The sequence below is a fragment of the Homarus americanus genome, unplaced genomic scaffold (genome assembly GCF_018991925.1).
Source record: "Homarus americanus isolate GMGI-L3 unplaced genomic scaffold, GMGI_Hamer_2.0 scaffold24260, whole genome shotgun sequence".
Taxonomy (NCBI): Eukaryota; Metazoa; Arthropoda; class Malacostraca; order Decapoda; family Nephropidae; genus Homarus; species Homarus americanus.
The window spans coordinates 6,986,122-7,010,092 of record NW_024721079.1 but is presented as its reverse complement, the minus strand read 5'-3'; the positions used below and the strand labels follow the sequence as shown (position 1 = coordinate 7,010,092).

The following is a 23,971-nucleotide window of genomic DNA, read 5'->3' as shown; positions in this document are numbered from 1 at the left end:
TGTGGTAGTGCGAGTAGTAATGGTGATTGTGGTAGTGTTGGTAGTAATTATGATTGTGGTAGTGGTGATAGTAATGGTGATTGTGATGGTGGTGGTAGTAGTAATGGTTATTGTGGTAGTGGTGACTGTGGTAGTAGTAGTGATGGAGGTGACTGGTAGTAGGCGGGTCACAGTATATTGTATATCTTAACTGAATAAATTAGTTGTTTATTGTCAAGGTTTATTGATGGTAACGATGACTGGATTACGATCGAAGGAGAATTATCTACTGAAGTGTTCTTTAGTTCACTCGCCCATCTCCTTCCTCTCACCCCTCTCCCTCTTGTTCACCCCTCTCCCTCCTGTTCCCCCTCTCCCTCCTGTTCACCTCCCCCTCCCTCCCTCTCCCCAGTTCACCCCTCTCCTCCTGTTCACCCCTCTCTGTTCCCCCTCCCTCCCTCCTGTTCACCCCTCCCTCCCTCCTGTCCTCCCCCCTCCTCCTCCTGTTCACCCCCTCTCTCTCCCTCCTCTCCTCCTGTTCCTTCCCTCCCTCCCTCCTGTTCACCCCTCTCCCTCCTGTTCACCCCCTCCTCCTCCCTCCTGTTCACCCCTCCCCTCCCTCCTGTTCACCCCTCCCTCCTCCTGTTCCCCTCCCTCCCTCCTCTGTTCACCCTCTCTCTCTTGTTCACCCCTCCCTCCCTTCTGTTCACCCCCTCCCTCTCTCCTGTTATTCACCCCCTCCCTCCCTCCTGTTCACCCCTCTCCCTCCTGTTCCACCCCTCCCTCCCTCCTGTTCACCCCCTCCCCTCCCTCTGTTCACCCCTCTCTCTCTTGTTTCACCCCTCCCTCCCTTCTGTTCACCTCCCTCCTGTTCCCCTCCCTCCCTCCTGTTCACCCCCTCCCTCCCTCCTGTTCACCCCTCTCTCTCCTGTTCACCCCTCTCTCTCCCTTCTCTCACCACCTCCCTCCCTCCCTCTCACCCCTATGCAATATGTGAACGAAGAATGTAAGCAAGGCAAAGAAAGAGAAACAAGGCAGAGAGATGCAGACCTTATGGCACTTGGGACAAACTCATCCCCTCCGCCATTGGGTGTGGTGATGACAGGCAGCACGGGGAGCAGTAAGGTGTTTCTCTGTTGTTGTACGTGTATGTTGGAAGGGATCACCAGTTGATTAGTCTCCCTAGGTTATTTCACGTGATGATTAAGTACCCTAATACTACTTGGGGTTAAGTTAGGTTATTATTAGGGTATTTAAACATCATGTGAAATAGTGGAGGGTTGTTAATCTTTAAGTGACCCGTAGCTGGTTAGACACACAAACACCTGACACCTCACCAGAAGAGAAAGGCGTTGTACAGTACAGTAGTTATTCCCGCGTTTATAGTGTGTCGTAACTCTCACCTCAGCCGTTATGATCCCCGTGGCGCTACAGGTCACATCAGAAAAACAATAACACAAGAGCTTCTCCTCGTCTTATACTGCTCTCTCTCTCTCTCTCTCTCTCTCTCTCTCTCTCTCTCTCTCTCTCTCTCTCTCTCTCTCTGTGTGTTGGTGATAGAGGTGGCAACACTCTCCCCCCTCCCACACCACCACCACCCCATAAAATTTTAAGGAATTATAACTACTAACTTAATTAAGGTGTAGCAACTGTTTCAGCTTATCAAAATAATGTTTAGAGAGCGTAAAATGAGAGAGGAAGAGTAATATTTACTTGGCAGAAATACAGCGTGTTAGGCTGTGTGAGAGAGAGAGAGAGAGAGAGAGAGAGAGAGAGAATAGGTTCAGTGTTGTGTACAAATAAGGTTGGACAGTCTTAAGAGGAGGCTCTCCCGGCACGACCAAAGGATCGATGCTTGATGTAAACAAGACCTGCCAGCTGACCCTGATACTGTGTGTGGGAGAGATGGAGGGAAGAAAGAGAGGGAGGGAGGGAAAGAAGGAACGAGAGGGGGGGTGGGGAGCAGAGAGGGAGCGAGGAAAGAAGCGAGAGGGAAGAGGGAAGGAGGGAAGGAGGGAAGGACCTGCAGAATAAGGATTTGTGGGCGTGGTGGAGGTGTGTGTGTGTGTGTGTAGGACATATTTGAAGCTATGGGCGTTTGTGTGTAATGGGTGGGGGTGTAGAGTGGAGGGAGAGAGGGAGAGAGGGAGGTACTATCAACATGACAAGACTTGGTGAACAGCGGTGATAAATGTTAATATTACAGAGGGTATGACCATTGGCCCCGGCTAAGGCAAGAGAGTGTGGTAGCCTTAGTCAATACTTCAGTACAATGGAGCCTTCGTCACTATAACCCTGAAATTCCTTCCGGGAAGAGATAAATATTATAGTGTGTAAATAATATAAAATAAAAACATCACGGATCACCTGACGATTAGTCGCCCTAGATTATTTTACCTTAAAATTAGAGTAGGTTAGGTTAGCTTAGGTGGTTAGGTTAGGTTAGGTTAGGTTATGTGTGGTTAGGTGAGGTTATATCAGGGAAAAGTACCAAATTTAACTTAAAGGAAGAACCATTAAGTCTATAGTACCAACATATACCTGTAGTACCAGGAAGCCATCACGATAACATTAGAAGAATGACCTCACTTATGACATCACATTGACGTCATCACTTCCAACTTACTTTACTATGCAAAGGTAATGGATGAATTTAGTCATATTAAAATAGAGTTTTCAGTGGATTGATGTTACTTTTTTTTGGGGGGTGTTATGATATTCAACGGTGTTATTGTTTGTGTAATTCAAAGGTTTTTTTTTGGGTGTTGGATGACGTCACTATTACATCATTCCCTGAAAATAAAAATGTGAGTCAGTTCTGTTGTATCTGGCCACACTGTAATTGTTTTTGTGAGGAACTTTGTAGTGTTTTTGTTTGCTTCACACACACACACACACACACACACACACACACACACACACACACACCGTCATTGTATACATAGTGACATCACCCTGACGTCACAGTTTCGCAGCAATATCTATAAAAAAAAAATAACTGGAATTCTCTCACGGATGACACATTATCAATTTTTTAAACTGGCTAATTTTGTGAAGTTCTGTTTATGCATCATCAACAACAACAACACCACCAACAACAACAACAACACCAACAACAACAACAACAACAACAACAACACAAGCATAAAAACCTCTCATTATATACCCACGTAATATCAAATCTTCCCAATATTACGCATATATTCTGTATATTATTTGTTGTTATTTCTCAGATGACTAAATTTAATTCTAGCAGTTGTATCTATAAAGGTGCGAATTTGGTTCAGGTTAGGTTAGGTTAGGTTAGGTTAGGTTAGGTTGGGTTGGGTTGGGTTAAGTTGGCTCAGGTTAGATTAGGTTGGCTTAGGTTAGAGTAGGTTGGTTCAGGTTAGGTTAGGTTAGGTTAGGTTAGGTTAGGTTAGGTTGGGTTGGGTTAAGTTAAGTTGGCTCAGGTTAGATTAGGTTGGCTTAGGTTAGAGTAGGTTGGTTCAGGTTAGGTTAGGTTAGGTTAGGTTAGGTTAGGTTGGGTTGGGTTAAGTTGGCTCAGGTTAGATTAGGTAGATTCAGGTTAGATATTGTTCGACTCAGGTACGATTAAAGTTGGGTCAGATTAAGTCAGATTAGATTAGTTTTAAGTTCCATCTCTTACTGATAACAATAAACCTATAAGACTAACTGATATATATTGTGGTTGACTGTTACCTGGCCACTCACTACACCTTTAAGCTCACAGCCTTCACCTGAGCCACGCCAAGGTCCTACAGGTACAGCAACAACAACAACACAACAACATAACCAACAACACAACAACAACATAACCAACAACACAACCAACGACGACATAACCAACAACAACACAGCAACACAACCAACCTACAACACAACCAACAACACTACCAACGACGACATAACCAACAACACAACCAACAGAACACAACCAACAGAAACACAACCAAAACAACACAACCAACACAAATCTACCACAGTGAATATTGCCTACGTTCAACACACACACACACACACACACACACACACCTGACAGGAGTAATATTCTCCAAACACAACACAATTCTGTCAACCATTCACATATAAGCAACAAACTCTACGGTATTCATAGACTCCTGACAGAAGATGCGTGTAGCCTTATGTATATTACCACAGTCTAGCTGAAATATTACATTACCTTATGGGCAAAACTCACGATGTTTCCGTGTTACGCAAGAGGTAATCAATAATCTCTTACTCACATGCAAGGTGTCTCAGGGTGGTTCAGAAAAATGTATACACACTTCCTTACGAGATTTTAGTGTCGATCGCGTGAGTATTTGTTAGGTTATCCACGTGTAAATCAGTGGTCTTAAGCTGTAGGTCACAAGAGGATTTGGTTCACTAGGTCGACGCTCGAACCTCCGCGTCACAAGTCATTTCATACCAGCCAGCCACATTCTACTCCTCTCGAAAACCCACACATTATAAACATACCCATATATACCACAATAAACCATAATATATCTTGGTATATCATAATCATTCAGTCACGTTATAAAATATACTATTATACTCTATTTCACGTTACTTACAAAATGTCATTCCAACTTCATTTTTTTGGGGCATGTAATAATTATATTTTTATTATTATGTCACACAAAAGAAACAACTTACGTAACACTTATAAATAATGTAATAATATTTGTCTGACACTTATTATTTACCTTGTATTAGTGCCAGGGTCACATTACCTACGGTGTGTCATAGTCATGTCAAGTGATTACCTGTAATATACACAGATTAACTCTAAGTGCTTCCTCGTGTAGTGCCAGCAGACAGCATCATTAGATGACAATACCAGCAGACCGCACCACATAACAGCAGATTATACCTTCAGACAGCAACATACAACAGCAGACAATACCAGCAGACAGCACCACACAACAGCAGACAATGCCTTCAGACAGCAACATACAGCAGCAGACAATGCCTTCAGACAGCAACACACAACAGCAGACAATGCCTTCAGACAGCAACACACAACAGCAGACAATGCCAGCAGACAGCACCACACAACAACAGACAATGCCTTCAGACAGCAACACACAACAGCAGACAGCAACACACAAAAGCAGACAATGCCTTCAGACAGCAACACATAACAGCAGACAATGCCTTCAGATAGCAACACACAACAGCAGACAGCATCACTAGCAGACATCACCAGCAAACAGCAGCACAGCAGACACTCCACCAGCAGATAGCGCTAACAAACGGCATCAGCGGCCAACACCAGTAGACAGCAGCAAACAAGAGGCGGACAACAGCAGCAGCAGACAACAGCAGACACACAGAGGAAGACATAATGGCATCAGGTTCGGCACTCAACGATTTCCACTAACAGGATAGACGAAGACAAATTGTTACCACGAACTATATACTGTATACCCTTAGTGCCGCCACCCACTTACTACCTACACCCACCTACCTACACCCACCCACCTACTACCTAAATCCACCCACCTACTATCTACACCCACCCACCTACTACCTACACCTACAGGGTACACCCACCCATCTACTACCTGCACCTACAGGGTACACCCCCCACCTACACCCCACCTCAGGGTACACCCACCCACCTACACCCACCTACCTGCCACCACCACCTACACCCCACCTACCTACCACCACCACCTACACCACTACCTACCACCACCACCTACACCCACTACACCACCACCACCTACACCCACCTACCACCACCACCACCACCTGCAACTACCTACCACCACCTACACCCACCACCACCACCCACACCACCACCACCACCTACACCCACTACCACCACCACACTACACCCAACCACCACCACCACCACTGCCACCTACCTACCACCACCACCCACACCCACACCACCACCTGCCTACCCACCTACCTACCACCACCACATCCACCACCCACCACCACACCACCTACCACCACCACACCCACCCACTACCCCACCACCCCACCACAACCCACCCCCCCAACCACCACCCCACCACCACCACCCACCCACCCACCTACCACCACCACCTACATCCACCACCACCACTACCACACCCACCCACTACTCCAACACCCACCTACCACCCACCCCCCACCCACCACCACCCACACCCCCCACCACCACCACACCACCACCACCACTACACACCCACCCACCACCACCCCACCCACCCACCCACCACCACACCCACCTACCACCACCACCCCCACCTACACCACCACCTACACTCACCTACCACCACCACCACCTACTACCCACACCTACACCCCCACCACCACCACCACCTACACCCACCACCACCACCACCCACCTACCACCACCAACACCTACACCCCCCACCCACCACCTACCTACCCACCACCTACACCCACCCACCTACCACCACCACCTACACTCACCCACCACTACCTACACCACCACCACTGCCTACACCCACCCACCACCACCTGCACCCACCGCCACCACTACCTACACTCACCTACCACCACCTACCTACACCTACACCCACCTACCACCACACCTGCACGCCCACCCACCTACTCCTACACCCACCACCACCACCACCTACACTCACCCACCTACCACCACACCTACACCCCACCCACCTCTACCTACACCTCACCACCACCACACCCACCTACCACCACTACCCACACCCACCCACCACCACCTACACTCACCCACCACTACTACTGCACTCACCCACCCACACCTAACACCCACCACCTACCACCACCACCTACACCCACCCACCGCCACATACCTCACCTCCACATGCTCCACCTACCACCACCTACCACCCACCTACCATTCCCCACCCTTCCCTCAACCCCTTTGTTGATTTACAATATAACCATCATCTACCTCAACTAACTCTAACTAACTAACTACGTCACATTTAATTAACGTTAGAGGAGGTTCAGGTGAGAGGTAATCGTTATATACAGGCATCTCATAATATCCAGGTATTCCTTTGAAATACCGTTATATCTTACCTGGGTCTTAGGTGTAATGTCAGTCAGGGCCAACACACACACACACACACACACACACACACACACACACAGCCATCGACTCATAATAATGGAGATTGATAATGACTGCCAACCCACAAATTCCTTTACCCAGGCACAAAACTCACCATTCACATCGTATATCGTTAAAACCAATGGAATGTTAACAATATTTAGTTGTAAAGTCACGGCTGATTACCTGTACTTCAATAAAACCATCGCGAATCATCGATAACAGAACACGGACATAATCACACAGATACAGCGACTAATATAATGTTATGGTCATTCAGTATAGATCACGGGAAAGAGACGTAATCCACTCGTGCTGGGTAATAAGTTCTTTAAGGGTGAAATTTGGTTAGTGTAGCATCGATTGGCTGCCGTGCATGTAGACCTGAGAGAGAGAGAGAGAGAGAGAGAGAGAGGCCCAGCAACAAGTGAGGACTGAGTGAGGAAGGCAGGAATGGCAACCAATCAACTCTCACGATCTCAGAATGCCAGAGATTCCTAAGACAAATTTTCTACCCAACTAAAGCTGTAAGGACACTTCTGTTTATTTTAAGTTAAAGCACAAATTATAACATCTAATATTAACGTCAAATGAAAGACTTTATTATTATTTACTAACTACAAACATTCATTTTACACCACTTAAGTAAGATGGTGAGTTCTTTAGAGAGATTGTGAGTTCTAATTTTGTCTTCTCTTTGTGAACGTATCCAGGAAAAGTAGATCGTCAGCGTAATACTGTTACTATTTTAAGACACTATTTCTGTGCCTTATCTTGTATCAACGGTGAGTGCATTGGTCTACCTTCACTTACGAGGAATATTGATCGTAAGAATATTTAGGACTCTGGACACAGGACTCTCAAACTATGCAAATGATTTACCTGTCAGGGGTCGTGAGTTCCAAAGTTTATAATATGTAAAACTGTACACGATGTTACCTATATTAATGTGAATATAGATGAGGATTAGTGGAACAGTGTCATGTTCTTAACTTGTGGTCAGGGAAGGAAGTACTTAAGAAAACTTTTGGCTAAGTGTGATAATTATATTTGTGATCACATTTTGAACTTAAATAATAATACTAATATTACTACTACTACTACTACTACTAATAATAATAATAATAATAATAATAACCCGTGACCATAGCTCCAGGCTTCTAGGCTACCCTCCTACCATGTCAACTAGTAAGATTTGAGAAGTTTCCGTCTGAAATGATTTATCTTTGGCTGTCTGATGTGTATATATATATATACAAATTAGTGTACATTATTTATATGATTATTCTCATACATATCAGTGTTATTACTTATCATTGTTTCTGTGGTGATCAAGAAGCATTACTTTATATAACAGTCGGTAGTGAAGACCGTGGTACAAAAGGCCTTCACCTCAGCTTAATAAAACAGCCTCAGTGCCTCAACGTCGCCGAACAGAGACACACGGCCCTGATTATCCTTCCCCTTCATCCTAACGAGATTAACTTTATTGTTCCGGTCATTATATTAAGTCGGGTCTGGTTCTCATGTTTCCTTCGAAGATCTGACACAGAGCACGACCACTAGGGAGCTTGTGTCCTGCCACCAGTGTATGTTGTGTCCTGCCACCAGTGTATGTTGTGTCCTGCCACCAGTGTATGTTGTGTCCTGCCACCAGTGTATGTTGTGTCCTGCCACCAGTGTATGTTGTGTCCTGCCACCAGTGTATGTTGTGTCCTGCCACCAGTGTATGTTGTGTCCCTGCCACCAGTGTATGTTGTGTCCTGCCACCAGTGTATGTTGTGTCCTGCCACCAGTGTATGTTGTGTCCTGCCACCAGTGTATGTTGTGTCCTGCCACCAGTGTATGTTGTGTCCTGCCACCAGTGTATGTTGTGTCCTGCCACCAGTGTATTTGTGTCCTGCCACCAGTGTATGTTGCGTCCTGCCACCAGTGTATGTTGCGTCCTGCCACCAGTGTATGTTGCGTCCTGCCACCAGTGTATGTTGCGTCCTGCCACCAGTGTATGTTGTGTCCTGCCACCAGTGTATGTTGTGTCCTGCCACCAGTGTATGTTGTGTCCTGCCACCAGTGTATGTTGTGTCCTGCCACCAGTGTATGTTGTCCTGCCACCAGTGTATGTTGTGTCCTGCAGTGTATGTTGTGTCACCAGTGTATGTTGTGTCCTGCCACCAGTGTATGTTGTGTCCTGCCACCAGTGTATGTTGTGTCCTGCCACCAGTGTATGTTGTGTCCTGCCCAGTGTATGTTGTGTCCTGCCACCAGTGTATGTTGTGTCCTGCCACCAGTGTATGTTGTGTCCTGCCACCAGTGTATGTTGTGTCCTGCCACCAGTGTATGTTGTGTCCTGCCACCAGTGTATGTTGTGTCCTGCCACCAGTGTATGTTGTGTCCTGCCACCATGTATGTTGTGTCCTGCCACCAGTGTGTGTGTGTCCTGCCACCAGTGTATGTTGTGTCCTGCCACCAGTGTATGTTGTGTCCTGCCACCAGTGTATGTTGTGTCCTGCCACCAGTGTATGTTGTGTCCTGCCACCAGTGTATGTTGTGTCCTGCCACCAGTGTATGTTGTGTCCTGCCACCAGTGTATGTTGTGTCCTGCCACCAGTGTATGTTGTCCTCACCATGATGTTGTGTCCTGCCACCAGTGTATGTTGTGTCCACCATGTATGTTGTGTCCTGCCACCAGTGTATGTTGTGTCCTGCCACCAGTGTATGTTGTGTCCTGCCACCAGTGTATGTTGTGTCCTGCCACCAGTGTGTGCGTCCTGCCACAGTGTATGTTGTGTCCTGCCACCAGTGTAATGTTGTGTCCTGCCACCAGTGTATGTTGCGTCCTGCCACCAGTGTATGTTGTGTCCTGCCACCAGTGTATGTTGGTGTCCTGCCACGTGTGTTGTGTCCTGCCACCAGTGTATGTTGTGTCCCCACCAGTGTATGTTGCGTCCTGCCACCAGTGTATGTTGTGTCCTGCCACCAGTGTATGTTGTGTCCTGCCACCAGTGTATGTTGTGTCCTGCCACCGTGTATGTTGTGTCCTGCCACCAGTGTATGTGTGTCCTGCCACCAGTGTATGTTGTGTCCTGCCACCAGTGTATGTTGTGTCCTGCCACCAGTGTATGTTGTGTCCTGCCACCAGTGTATGTTGTGTCCTGCCACCAGTGTATGTTGTGTCCTGCCACCAGTGTATGTTGTGTCCCCACCAGTGTATGTTGTGTCCTGCCACCAGTGTATGTTGTGTCCTGCCACCAGTGTATGTTGGTCCTGCCACCAGTGTATGTTGCGTCCTGCCACCAGTGTATGTTGTGTCCTGCCACCAGTGTATGTTGTGTCCTGCCACCAGTGTATGTTGTGTCCTGCCACCAGTGTATGTTAGTCCTGCCACCAGTGTATGTTGTGTCCTGCCACCAGTGTATGTTGTGTCCTGCCACCAGTGTATGTTGTGTCCTGCCACCCGTAGATACATTAGTTTGCCTTAAATAGTATTTTGTTTTCTTTCGCTTCACGAAGTAAGCGTGAAAGAAAATGGTGGGTAATTTACAGTCAATATCCAGTTAATTCCTTTACACACCGACTATCACTCACACAGTGGAGTCATGGCAGTGCTGTGGGTTCATACCTTCAATAGGTTTTGGGTCACCTTAAGAAAAAAAACCTAACCTAATCTAACCAAACCTAACCTAACCAAACCTAACCTAAACTAACCTAACCTAACCTAAACTAACCAAACCTAATACTAACCTCCCAATAAATTATGGGATGGGAACTAATCTTCAGGTGATCCTAACTTTTGAGAACAGAAAGAGAAACACATTTGAAGCAGTAACCCTTCAGTTCGTTCACCTCAAGGGGGGAGGGGAGGAAGGGGGGAGGGGTGGAGGGGGGAGGAGGGAAGGGGAGAGGAGGAAGGGGGAGGAAAGGAATGGTCTTATTGCTTCTATTGACTGACTGTGCAGTATGTCGAACCCAACACACACACCAAATATGGCGTCACCAATATAGACTCTCCACCCCCTCCTCATTATGCCATTCCTTCCCGCTTACGGACCTTGTGGTACTACCTCCTCTCCGCCGCCTCCTCCACCTCTCTTCCCTCTTTTTCTTCCTCCTCCTCCTCTTTCTCCCTTCTTCTTCCTCATCTGCCTCCTCATCTAATTCTCCTCCTCCTCTTTCTTCTTCCACCTCGTTATCTAATTTTCCTCCTATTCTTCCAACCTCTGGCTCTTTCTTCTTCTTTCTTCTTCTTCTTTCTTTCTTCTTCTTCTTCTTCCTCCTACTTTCTTCTTTCCTCCTCACCACCACAGCACACGCAAAGCGGCGGCTGTTTCACTTTCACTTCCTGAATCCACACTACACAATCTCTCTCTAATTAGTCCTTAATCATTCTCGGTCTTATCAAATTGGCCAAGAGATCTTATTGTTACAAAGGAATCTATCTGGAGTCAAACCCAGAGAGGGGAGAGAGACTGCAGGTGGTAGTTAAGGCCAGCAGGTGTGCATGCACACCTGTTACCTGCACTTTGGAGGCGTTGGTACACGTGACACACCTTCCTTCCCTCCCTCTCCCCGACCCTCCCTCCTCCTCTTCTCGAACCCTCCTCCTTCCCATCCTCCCTCCTTTCGAACCCTCCCTCCTTCCCTCCCTCCCTCCTTTTCTCGAACCTCCCTCCTTCCCATCCTCCCTCCTTTCTCTCGAACCTCCCTCCTTCCTCCCTCCCTCCCTCTTCTCGAACCCTCCCTCTCTCGAACTCCCTCTTCCCACCCTCCCTCCCTTCTCGAACCCTCCTCCTCTCGAACCCTCCTTCCCTCCTCCTCTTCTTCTCGAACCCCTCCCTCCTTCCCACTCCCTCCTCTCGAACCCTCCCCTCCTTCCCACCCTCCTCTCTCGACCCTCCTCCTTCCCTACCCTCCTTCCCACCCTCCTCTCTCGAACCTCCTCCTTCCCCACCTCCTCCCTCTCGAACCCTCCTCCTCTCGAACCCTCCTCTTCCCACCTCCTCTTCTCGAACCTCCTCCTTCCCTCTCCTTCCTCTCTTTTCTTCCGAACCCTCCTCTTTCCACCCTCCTCCTTCTCGAACCCTCCCTCTTCCCTCCCTCCCTCTCGAACCCTCCCTCCTTCCCCACTCCCTCCTCCCTTCTCGGACCTCTTCCTTCCCACCTCCTCCTCTTCTCGGACCCTCCTCCTTCCCACCTCCCTCCTTTCTCGAACCCTCCTCCTTCCCACCCTCCCTCCTCTTCCTCGAACCCTCCTCCTTCCCACCCTCCTCCTCTTCTCGGACCCTCCTCCTTCCCACCTCCTCCTCTTCTCGGACCTCCTCCTCCTCCCACCTCCTCCTCGAACCCTCCTCTTCCCCACCTCCCTCTCTTTCTCGAACCTCCTCCTTCCCACCCTCCTCCTCTGTCGAACCTCCTCCCACCCTCCCTCCTCTTCTCGGACCTCCTCCTTCCCACACCTTTCTCTTCTCTATAACTCCAGCTCAAACATTACCAGATCTATAGTTAATCTATATGTTGACTCCTTGTTTCTTTATTTTCGTATTGAGTTTTGTCAATCAAGTGACCCACTCCCCGCTTCCACCATATGTAACCTATCACCTCTGTTCATTGTATATTTTCAGTCTTCGGGCTACCGTGTTGTCTTAATAAAACGTTAATTATTATTATTAACTCCCTCCCACCTTTTCAACTCCCTCCTGCTCTCCCTTTCCTTCCCTCCCCCTCCCCCTCACCTCACCTCCTCCTCTCCATAAACCCCATTCACACTCACTTCTCTTGTATTTCTTCATTCCTTCCCATTTACTCACTTCTTTAACCTCTCCCTCACTCCCTGTTTCCACTCTTATCACGTCTCTCTCTCTCTTCAATTTCTCTACAAGCTTTTTTCACATCTTCTCTTATCTCTTTCTCCCCTCCCTCATTAGCCTCCTCCTCCTCCCCTCCTCTTGAGACTGAGTGTCTCTCATAATTGTTCTACTCTATCTCCTCACTAAGATGGATGTTGAGGACGTGCGTGTGTGTGAGAGAGAGGGGGGGAGAGAGAGAGAGAGAGAGAGAGAGAGAGTAATCCGAATCGCTGCTAGGCTGGGGGGTAACGGCGGGCAGGCAACTGGAATGCCCACGCACCATGAGCCGGGCGGGAGATGCGGGCGTGGAGATGCGGGGCGAAATGCAGGGCGTGGTTGAGCCTTTAGATATGAATGACGAGTAGGCGTGGGCGTGTAAGAAAGGGCAGAGGGATGGGCGTGTGGCGATATGGGAGGTGGGAGTGCTTAGGGACGTAGGAAAAGGCATGTGAGGAGAGGTGTTGGGGGGAAGCATGGGTGGTAGAGGCGTGGGTGTGGTGGGGAGTGTGGGTGGTAGGAGAGTGGGCGTGGTGGGAGCATGGTGGTGGGAGCATGGGCGTGGTGGAGGCGTGGGCGTGGTGGAGTGGGCGTGGCGGGGGGCGTGGTGGAGGATGCGACAGGGAGGAGAGAGAGAGAGGGGAGGCGTGTGACCTACATGAAGGAATCAATACCAGCCACGCACCGCCACTCGGGTCCTGCCACCCGTGCCCTCACCACACCCATACCACGCCCATGATACCCCCACCCGTGCCCTGACCACACTCATGATGCCCCCACCCGTTCCCTCACCACACTCATGATACCCACACCCGTGCCCTCACCATACCCATGATTCTCCCACCTGCTCCTCACCACACCCATACCATACCCATGATGCCCCCTACACGCCCCTCACCACACCCATACCACATCCACCCACTCTATGTATACCCCGCCTATTGTATCCATAAAACTAAACAAAACAAACATACCTTCTCTTGATGTGGCCACTGTTTGGTCTCACCTAAAACAAATCATTCTATTATTGTTCATCAAATTTCTAACTCATGCTGTACGATAGTTTGGGTCGCTAGTAGTCCCATGTTTTTCCTCCCATCCTCCCTCATGGCAGCTATCAGCACTGGCAGACGTATGATGAAGTCTTTAATCTTCTTTAGATACAACCTCTTATGTCATAGCCATTTGTAACCATTCTGGGGCAGGGAAGGAGAGTCACCCCATATGTCTAGTTTGACGACAATTAAGCCAAACTTCTAGAGGTGTTAACATACAGACAGACTGCATGTAAGTTTTGGATCACCTGAAGATTAGGCATCCCAGCTTAATTCACCTGTTGATGAAACGCCTTAATGCTACCTGGACTTAGGTTAGGTGGTTAAGTTAGGTTAGGCTAGTGTTAGGGTGTTTAATCCTTAGGTGATCCTAAGTTTCGTTACTTTATAAACCTGTCTTAAGTAATTTAAAAACCGAGTACGATGACATCAACCGGTTCCTGGGAGATGTTTTGTGGGTATCTGAGTACATGGAAGGAGGTAACGCTATTGGTGGAACGCTTGGGGCGACGTCGTGTGATTGGTGGAAAACTTGGAACAACGTTATATAGCTGGTGGAACAGACGTGACGAGATCGTGTGATTGATGTCTTGGGTGTAGGAGATTGTGGAGGTGTTGGAGGAAGAGGAGGTGGTGTTGGAGGAAGAGGAAGAGGTGTTGGAGGAAGAGGAGGTGGTGTTGGAGGAAGAGGAAGAGGTGTTGGAGGAAGAGGAGGGGGTGTTGGAGGAAGAGGAGGTGGTGGAGGAAGACGAGGAGGTGTTGGAGGAAGAGGAGATGTTGGAGGAAGAGGTGTAGGAGGAAGAGGTGTTGAAGGATGAGGAGGAGGTTGACGTACCTGCATATGTCCTGGCTGAAGGAGAAGGTGGAGGTGTTTGAGGCGCATCTCTCCATGGGTGGCGCTGGGACCCTCCTCACATCATACAGCTCCTGCAACACAGACCATACCTGCTTAGTGTTCTGCCTCCCTCACTACTGGTACTGTGTTAGTAGTCAGTGTTCTGCCTCCCTCACTACTGGTACTGTGTTAGTAGTCAGTGTTCTGCCTCCCTCACTACTGATACTGTGTTAGTAGTCAGTGTTCTGTCTCTCACTACTGATACTGTGTTAGTTGTCAGTGTTCTGCCTCCTCACTACTGGTACTGTGTTAGTAGTCAGTGTTCTGCCTCCTCCTCACTACTGGTACTGTGTTAGTAGTCAGTGTTTGCCTCCTCACTACTGGTACTGTGTTAGTAGCAGTGTTCTGCCTCTCACTACTGATACTGTGTTAGTAGTCAGTGTTCTGCCCCCTCACTACTGATACTGTGTTAGTAGTCATGTTCTCCTCCCTACTACTGATACTGTGTTAGTAGTCAGTGTTCTGCCTCACTACTGATACTGTGTTAGAGTCAGTGTCCTGCCTCCTCACTACTGGTACTGTTAGTAGTCAGTGTTCTGCCTCCCTCACTACTGGTACTGTGTTAGTAGTCAGTGCCCTGCCTCACTACTGGTACTGTGTTGTAGTCAGTGTTCCGCCTTCACCACTGGTACTGTGTTAGTAGTCAGTGTTCTGCCTCCTCACTACTGGTACTGTGTTAGTAGTCAGTGTTCTGCCTCCTCACTACTGGTACTGTGTTAGTAGTCAGTGTTCTGCCTCCTCACTACTGGTACTGTGTTAGTAGTCAGTGTTCTGCCTCCCTCACTACTGGTACTGTGTTAGTAGTCAGTGTTCTGCCTCCCTCACTACTGGTACTGTGTTAGTAGTCAGTGTTCTGCCTCCTCACTACTGGTACTGTGTTAGTAGTCAGTGTTCTGCCTCCCTCACTACTGGTACTGTGTTGTAGTCGTGTTCTGCCTCACTACTGATACTGGTAGTCAGTGTTCTGCCTCCTCACTACTGATACTGTGTTAGTAGTCAGTGTTCTGCCTCCTCACTACTGGTACTGTGTTAGTAGTCAGTGTTCTGCCTCCCTCACTACTGGTACTGTGTTAGTAGTCAGTGTTCTGCCTCCTCACTACTGATACTGTGTTAGTAGTCAGTGTTCTGCCTCCTCACTACTGATACTGTGTTAGTAGTCAGTGTTCTGCCTCCTCACTACTGATACTGTGTTAGTAGTCAGTGTTCCGCCTCCTCACTACTGGTACTGTGTTAGTAGTCAGTGTTCTGCCTCCTCACTACTGGTACTGTTAGTAGTCAGTGTTCTGCCCTCACTACTGATACTGTGTTAGTAGTCAGTGTCTGCCTCCCTCACTACTGATACTGTGTTAGTAGTCAGTGTTCCGCCTCACTACTGGTACTGTGTTAGTAGTCAGTGTTCTGCCTCCCTCACTACTGGTACTGTGTTAGTAGTCAGTGTTCTGCCTCCCTCACTACTGATACTGTGTTAGTAGTCAGTGTTCTGCCTCCCTCACTACTGATACTGTGTTAGTAGTCAGTGTTCTGCCTCCCTCACTACTGGTACTGTGTTAGTAGTCAGTGTTCTGCCTCCCTCACTACTGGTACTGTGTTAGTAGTCAGTGTTCTGCCTCCCTCACTACTGGTACTGTGTTAGTAGTCAGTGTTCTGCCTCCCTCACTACTGATACTGTGTTAGTAGTCAGTGTTCTGCCTCCCTCACTACTGGATACTGTGTTAGTAGTCAGTGTTCGCCTCCCTCACTACTGGATACTGTGTTAGTAGTCAGTGTTCGCCTCCCTCACTACTGGTACTGTGTTAGTAGTCAGTGTTCTGCCTCCCTCACTACTGGTACTGTGTTAGTAGTCAGTGTTCTTGCCTCCTCACTACTGGTACTGTGTTAGTAGTCAGTGTTCTGCCTCCTCACTACTGGTACTGTGTTAGTAGTCACTACTGGTACTGTGTTAGTAGTCAGTGTTCTGCCTCCCTCACTACTGGTACTGTGTTAGTAGTCAGTGTTCTGCCTCCCTCACTACTGGTACTGTGTTAGTAGTCAGTGTTCTGCCTCCCTCACTACTGATACTGTGTTAGTAGTCAGTGTTCTGCCTCCCTCACTACTGGTACTGTGTTAGTAGTCAGTGTTCTGCCTCCCTCACTACTGGTACTGTGTTAGTAGTCAGTGTTCTGCCTCCCTCACTACTGATACTGTGTTAGTAGTCAGTGTTCTGCCTCCCTCACTACTGGTACTGTGTTAGTAGTCAGTGTTCTGCCTCCCTCACTACTGGTACTGTGTTAGTAGTCAGTGTTCTGCCTCCCTCACTACTGATACTGTGTTAGTAGTCAGTGTTCTGCCTCCCTCACTACTGGTACTGTGTTAGTAGTCAGTGTTCTGCCTCCCTCACTACTGGTACTGTGTTAGTAGTCAGTGTTCTGCCTCCCTCACTACTGGTACTGTGTTAGTAGTCAGTGTTCTGCCTCCCTCACTACTGGTACTGTGTTAGTAGTCAGTGTTCTGCCTCCCTCACTACTGATACTGTGTTAGTAGTCAGTGTTCTGCCTCCCTCACTACTGGTACTGTGTTAGTAGTCAGTGTTCTGCCTCCCTCACTACTGGTACTGTGTTAGTAGTCAGTGTTCTGCCTCCCTCACTACTGATACTGTGTTAGTAGTCAGTGTTCCGCCTCCCTCACTACTGACACATTATTTAGTGCTCTATCCCTGACAGCTGACACAATATTTACACCTCCAAACAAAATGTAAATTAACACATGAAAAATATATGTTTGTAACTGACGCTCTGTTTACAAGGACAAAAAAACATCACCAGTCTAGTTTACATTACAATCATAAACAATACCTTTTTCCTCCATTGGCGGTAATTGATATCATTGTTTACTATGTTTAATATAACTAATAACATTTACTTCACATAATACTAACACACACAAAACTAATCAGTACATTTTCTATACCTAATGACCCTTTTTTTTCCCACAGGTAATAAAACGTAGAGTAACTGAAAATCTGAACGAGGAACCATTATATAGCCAAGCTGAATATAAAAACCACTTTGCCACACGAACATCTACTGTAAGTCTATATCTGTTATTATTACTTCCTAAAGCTTATTCATAACACATGTGAACAGAGGAATCACCTGATGATTAAATACCCAAAGGACACCTGGAAGGGGGGGTAAGATAAGTTGGGTTAGGTTAGGTTGGGTCAGATTATATAAGGTGAGGTTAGATTAGGAGAGTTTAGGTCAGCGATAGGGTGTTTGTATTCGTCTGGTATTATAAGCTGGGGTGTCTAATCTTCAGGTAAACCGAACAGAGTGTTGAGTCATGATCACAATGAACAAACACAACACTAAACATTATTGAAACCAATTAACGCAATATATTACTTTATTCTACTTAGGAAAATTTTACTAAATCATTAAACAAAACATAAAAGAAAATGAAAAACAATTACAGAAAACGAAGAAACAATTAAAGAAATCGAAACACAAAGAAAACAAAGAACCATCAAAGAAAACAAAAGAACAATTAAAGAAAACAAAAGAATCATTAAAGAAAACAAAAGAACAATTAAAGAAAACAAAAGAACAATTAAAGAAAACAAAAGAACAATTAAAGAAAACAAAATAACCATTAAAGAAAACAAAAGAACAATTAAAGAAAACAAAAGAACAATTAAAGAAAACAAAAGAACAATTAAAGAAAACAAAAGAACAATTACATAAAAAGTTAACAAAAACACTAAAATAAAGTCACAAACAATAAAAATAGTAAAGGAAAATAAAGATGCAATGCAGTTAATACATAAAACACTGTATACACGCAGTCCCCCCCCTCACCCTCACACCTACTACCTAAGTAACTTCCGCATACACATACTTAGCCTTAACACACGGGGTGACACGAACACTATTTGGACATGACGTGACAGTGGGACAACGTGAGCAGGAGAACTGTGTGTGTGTGTGAGATAGACAGATAGATGAAATGGATAGATAGATGGAGTAGATGAATGAATAGATAGATAGATAGTGAATCAGATGAATAGATAGATAGATGGGTAGATAGATAGATAGATAGATAGATAGATAGATAGATAGATAGATAGATAGATAGATAGATAGATAGACTAACCTTTGCCTATTAAATAACTTATCTATAATTTCCCCACTAAATGTCTACATAAATTAATCTAACAATAGAAAGTGTATCGTGTTAACAAGACTTACGTACACAGACAGACACACACACACACGAGGTACACAGACACAACATATACAGACACAGACATAAGGTACACATACATATACAAGGAAGACATACACACAGACAAGACACAGACAGACAGACACACAGACAGACACACACTCCCATTAATCTTTATCGTTCGTGTCAAGTATAAGTTAAGACAGCTCGTGGTTCAAGGTCGTCTACTTCACTCTACTGATTATTATATCAAACAAAATAAACAGACCTTCACTCATACATTAATCACTGGAATGTATTAGTTATTAAAAAAAATCATCGTACTCAAAGGGCTAACTGCGTCGGCTTAGTATTATGAGAATTATATAAAATTAAACGAAAAATGAGTAAGATATTTCTGAGTACGCGTCACTCTATCGTAATGACTGATAAAGGCGATTATGGCGACGGTGATATGTGAATATTAATTTCTGCAACACACGCGAAGATGTATAAGGTCTCTTGAATTTTGTAATACACGGAAAAATAAATGCGGTCTATTAACTTCTGCAACACACGGAAATATAAATACGGTTTATTAACTTCTGCAACACACGGAAAATAAATAAATACGGTTTTTTAACTTCTGCAACACACGGGATAATAAATACGGTCTCTAGTAACTTCTGCAACACACGGGATAATAAATACGGTCTCTAGTAACTTCTGCAACACACAACTTCATATACTTTGAGCATAAAATCACACCACCGAGAATACATAACCTAACCAAACACACGAATGAATGGGATTAATATTTCTTTCTCTTCACGATTAGCATGTAAGACCTCAGGTAATATTAGGTTCACAATAAAGTGTATATTTTCAACTTTGGTATTATCTTATGACTCGATATAATGTCTTGGTAGTTTCTTAATCAGGATATAAGTAATAATTATCATGGCTGTTTTATTTGTTTCGGAAGTAAAACGAAATATTGTGGGTGTGGGTGTGTGTGTGTGTGTGTGTGTGTGTGTGTGTGTGTGTGTGTGTGTGTGTGTGTTAGAGTATAGGCGGGTTAGTCAGTGTGGCGCCCAAATATGACAACTACAACCATGTCCTCCAGAGATTACACACACACACACACACACACACACACACACACACACACACACGGAGGCGCTTCATTTGTGTGCTGAAGGCGTCGTGTAATGTTGTTTTATTAATATAAATCCAAAGCTCTAGTCGGATCACCTGAAGATTAGGCACTCCAGTTTATTTTACCTGATAATTTACGCACCCTAATTTTATCTGCTGGGATTGGGTTCGGTTAGATTAGGTTAGGGTGTCTATTGATCACGTAAAATAAGCTGGAGTGCCTAATCTTCAGGTGACCTGGATGGAGCCCCAGAGAGTAATGGTACACACAATAATTAACGGTTTATTGAAAGAGCTTGCACAGAAGGCTGAAAATATACAGTTACATATTTGGGGAGTGGGTTACGAATTACAAATAATATACAAGTAACATAAGTGACACAAATAAGACATATAGTAACTTAGATGGGGATCAGCTCAAACTACAGTTCCATTTCCAACATAGTGACAGTGTAGGGAGCAGTGTTTACTGGGAGGAATACACACTGTGTGTGTGTGTGTGTGTGTGTGAGAGTGTACGGTAAAATAACACAGGGTTTAGGTGTCTGTATGTCGATATGAGATGGGTCCTGGTGGAGATGAGAGATGCTGCTGCTGTTGTTGTTGTGAGAAGCAACAGGAGAGGGGGGAGGAGTAAACCAGGTGGAAAATGTTGAAGCCTTGTAGCGGAGGAGGAAACACCCACCCCAGCCAGAACACTCCCGGGAGAACACACCTGTTACAGCACTTCAGGTAGAATGAATGACGGTGAATGTTGAGAGAATGTGTTCCTTGTCATGCCACCCAACCCGCACCGTGCACGCGAACAGTTAGAGGGGGAGGGGGAGAGAGAGGGAGAGTGGAAAAGGGGAGGGCAAAACTATACGCGAATATTATTGTTTTTTGATGTTTACAGAAGAGATGAATACAAATAGTGAGAAAAATATTTAATTAAACATTTTATGATTTAAACATTTTTATGAATGTCATATTATTTCGTAAAACAGAATAATATGAGAGTATTGTATTTATCCGGAGTTAATACAAAAATGGTTACGAACCTACAATTGTCTGGATTTTAGTCACGTTTACTGTTTCCTGGTCCACCACCGCAGTGCACACACACACACACACACACACACACACACACACACACACACGTCACCCCGGGAGGAGAGGGTCATATGTCTATGTCAGGAAGAGGGAGGAGCTGTGTGTAAGGAGGCCCCAGACGCTCAGGCCACGAGCCACGAACTGGGACGTGCCGAGAATAATAATAATAATAATAATAATTAACGGTTTATTGAAAAAGCATGGCAGCCGGAAGGCTGAAAATATACAATTATATAATTGGGGAATGGGTCTCTTGATTTACAAATGATGTACAAGTAACATAAGTGATACAAATATGATATATAATAATTAGGTGTTGATAATTTTTACAATGGTTGGGACTGTGCTGTTCTTGTAGCAATCAGTTCGTGCTCGTTTGGGCTGGAGCGGGTTGGGCGGGTGTGGCCACATGGCCAGGACAGTAGCTTGGGGCAATGCAGGTGTGCTCCATCCTTCAGGTTAGGTCAGGTGAAGCCGTGAGGTCAGGTCAGGTTAGGTCAGATCCAGCCACAATCAGTATTGCTGTGTTTTTGAGCTTTTCCTTCGAGTTGAAATTGCCACTTTTGTATATCACTTGTGGGTTATTCGTCAATCTTTGCACTGTACTGTTGGTGAGAGGTTGTGTGTGTGTGTGTGTGTGTGTGTGTGTGTGTGTGTGTGTGTGTGTGTGTGTGTGTGTGTGTGTGTTTTACATGTAAGTAAATAAAATTGAATAAATAGATAACAAAGAAAACAATATACCAAACCTCAGCAACAACAATAAAATATACTACTACTACTACTACTACTACTACTACTACTACTACTACTACTACAAATAATAATAATAATAATAATAATAATAATAATAATAATAATAATAATAATAATAATAATAAAAATTTCAACCCGAGACAAAAATAATTATAGCGAACAAGAATGAGAATCTAAACCTAATAAAACTGAAAACATAATAATAAATACATAAACAAATAAATGATAAACAAATAATAACAATAATAACCACTGAAAGACATCAACACACGTGGCGGAACTAAAGCGTAAATAACCCAACAGAGTGAAATCGAAGCGTTGTTTTAATCTTCATAAATTACCAAAAAAAAAAATACATAAGCTATTGTTTATATACGCATATTATATAATTTCTTTCACATATCCTCCATATAATAACCGTGAAGATGTATATATCAAGTCAGGAGACCTTTGTAAAGAACTCACGAGAATCTCACAAATGCGTCGTTATTATTCGTAAAATACACAGTGATCAAAAGGTCCCTGTGTAATGTAATGCTATAGTTGTTCTTTGTTATTTCCTACATTATCATATAACCTCGTTCTACTTACGGTAAATAATAAAAATGGTATCCACTTCCAACATTTAATACGACAAATTCCAATATTTATTTTTAAGCAGAAAATGGTAAAATAATGCAGGAAATAACAAAGAATTACTATATCGTTTAATTATATCAGGTGCAAAGAGATTTTTCGATCACCTGTAATAACTTTTCCAAAATGATTCTTAATAAGTCATTCATTCTGTCAGATAAAATATAAAAAAATCCGTCATGTCGGATCTGTAAAAACTATAGAGTTAACGTCAAGGATGGTGTTAATTTATAAACTGTAAAAAAAAATCTATATCAATAATATTTTCTTCAGAATTTCGTAAACTTTGTCCCCAAAAATATCAATTTAATTAACATGGGAGTGTTTGTTTGTGACGGGTAATTACGGTTGAGACGGGTAGTGACGGTTTTGACGGGTAGTGACGGTTTTGACGGGTAGTGACGGTTGTGACGGGTAGTGACGGTTGTGACGGGTAGTGACGGTTTTGACGGGTAGTGACGGTTTTGACGGGTAGTGACGGTTTTGACGGGTAGTGACGGTTGTGACGGGTAGTGACGGTTTTGACGGGTAGTGACGGTTGTGACGGGTAGTGACGGTTTTGACGGGTAGTGACGGTTGTGACGGGTAGTGACGGTTGTGACGGGTAGTGACGGTTGTGACGGGTAGTGACAGTTGATGGGTAATGACAGATAGTGACACTAGGACAGGAAGTGACGTTGTAGATGTAACAAACACACAAGACCAATATTCACAAGCAAAATACAAGTCTCCGTCAATTAGTTCCATAAGACTATCGGTGACCTTTGACCTCTGTATGGTGGCTAAAAAGACAAAAAACAAACAAAGTACAGATCTATCCATAATGATGTCTAGGGTCTGTTAAAAGTCGTCTGTATAGTCCCAGGTAGATTAAGTATAGCACTATGATGGGCCAACACACACACACACATAGTTACTCCTCGTATAGCCTTTACAGTACACAAGGAGGCAACATGGCCGGCACTGCATTCGATCGTCTTCCTTTTCTCATCCGTAAAGTTGGGTACCAATTTATAATTAGGTGGACTAGCTGTATCATAGACTCAAACCAGTGACCTATAGGACAGAAGTAAGTGCTTGTAACCACTCAACCACCGCAACCCTACATTATCCACAATACCAAAATAATTTCCATGTTGCAGTAAAATTCACACTTCAGTAAACCAGGAAAATAAAACTTACAAAAAGAGATATTTACAGACTCTCACACTAAAGCCTATCATAAATGTACACAGCGACACCACAATATACGAGAGTAATATATTGGCGGTGTTAATAATAATACTTGTTACGTCAAATATAAACGACTGGTAAA

The 23,971-nt window shown here is 45.1% G+C and overlaps 1 protein-coding gene across 5 annotated transcripts in view; it reads right to left on the bottom strand.

The window, feature by feature from the left end:
- The window catches only part of LOC121861508 (E3 ubiquitin-protein ligase MARCHF8-like), a 136,990-nt gene that overhangs the window by 45,996 nt on the left and 67,023 nt on the right, over nt 1-23,971 (bottom strand). For all 5 annotated transcript variants that reach the window (XM_042359304.1, XM_042359307.1, XM_042359308.1 and 2 more), the window contains exon 2: nt 14,776-14,867. In XM_042359304.1, coding sequence (XP_042215238.1) covers nt 14,776-14,867 — 92 coding nt within the window. The remainder of the gene's footprint in view (nt 1-14,775; nt 14,868-23,971) is intronic.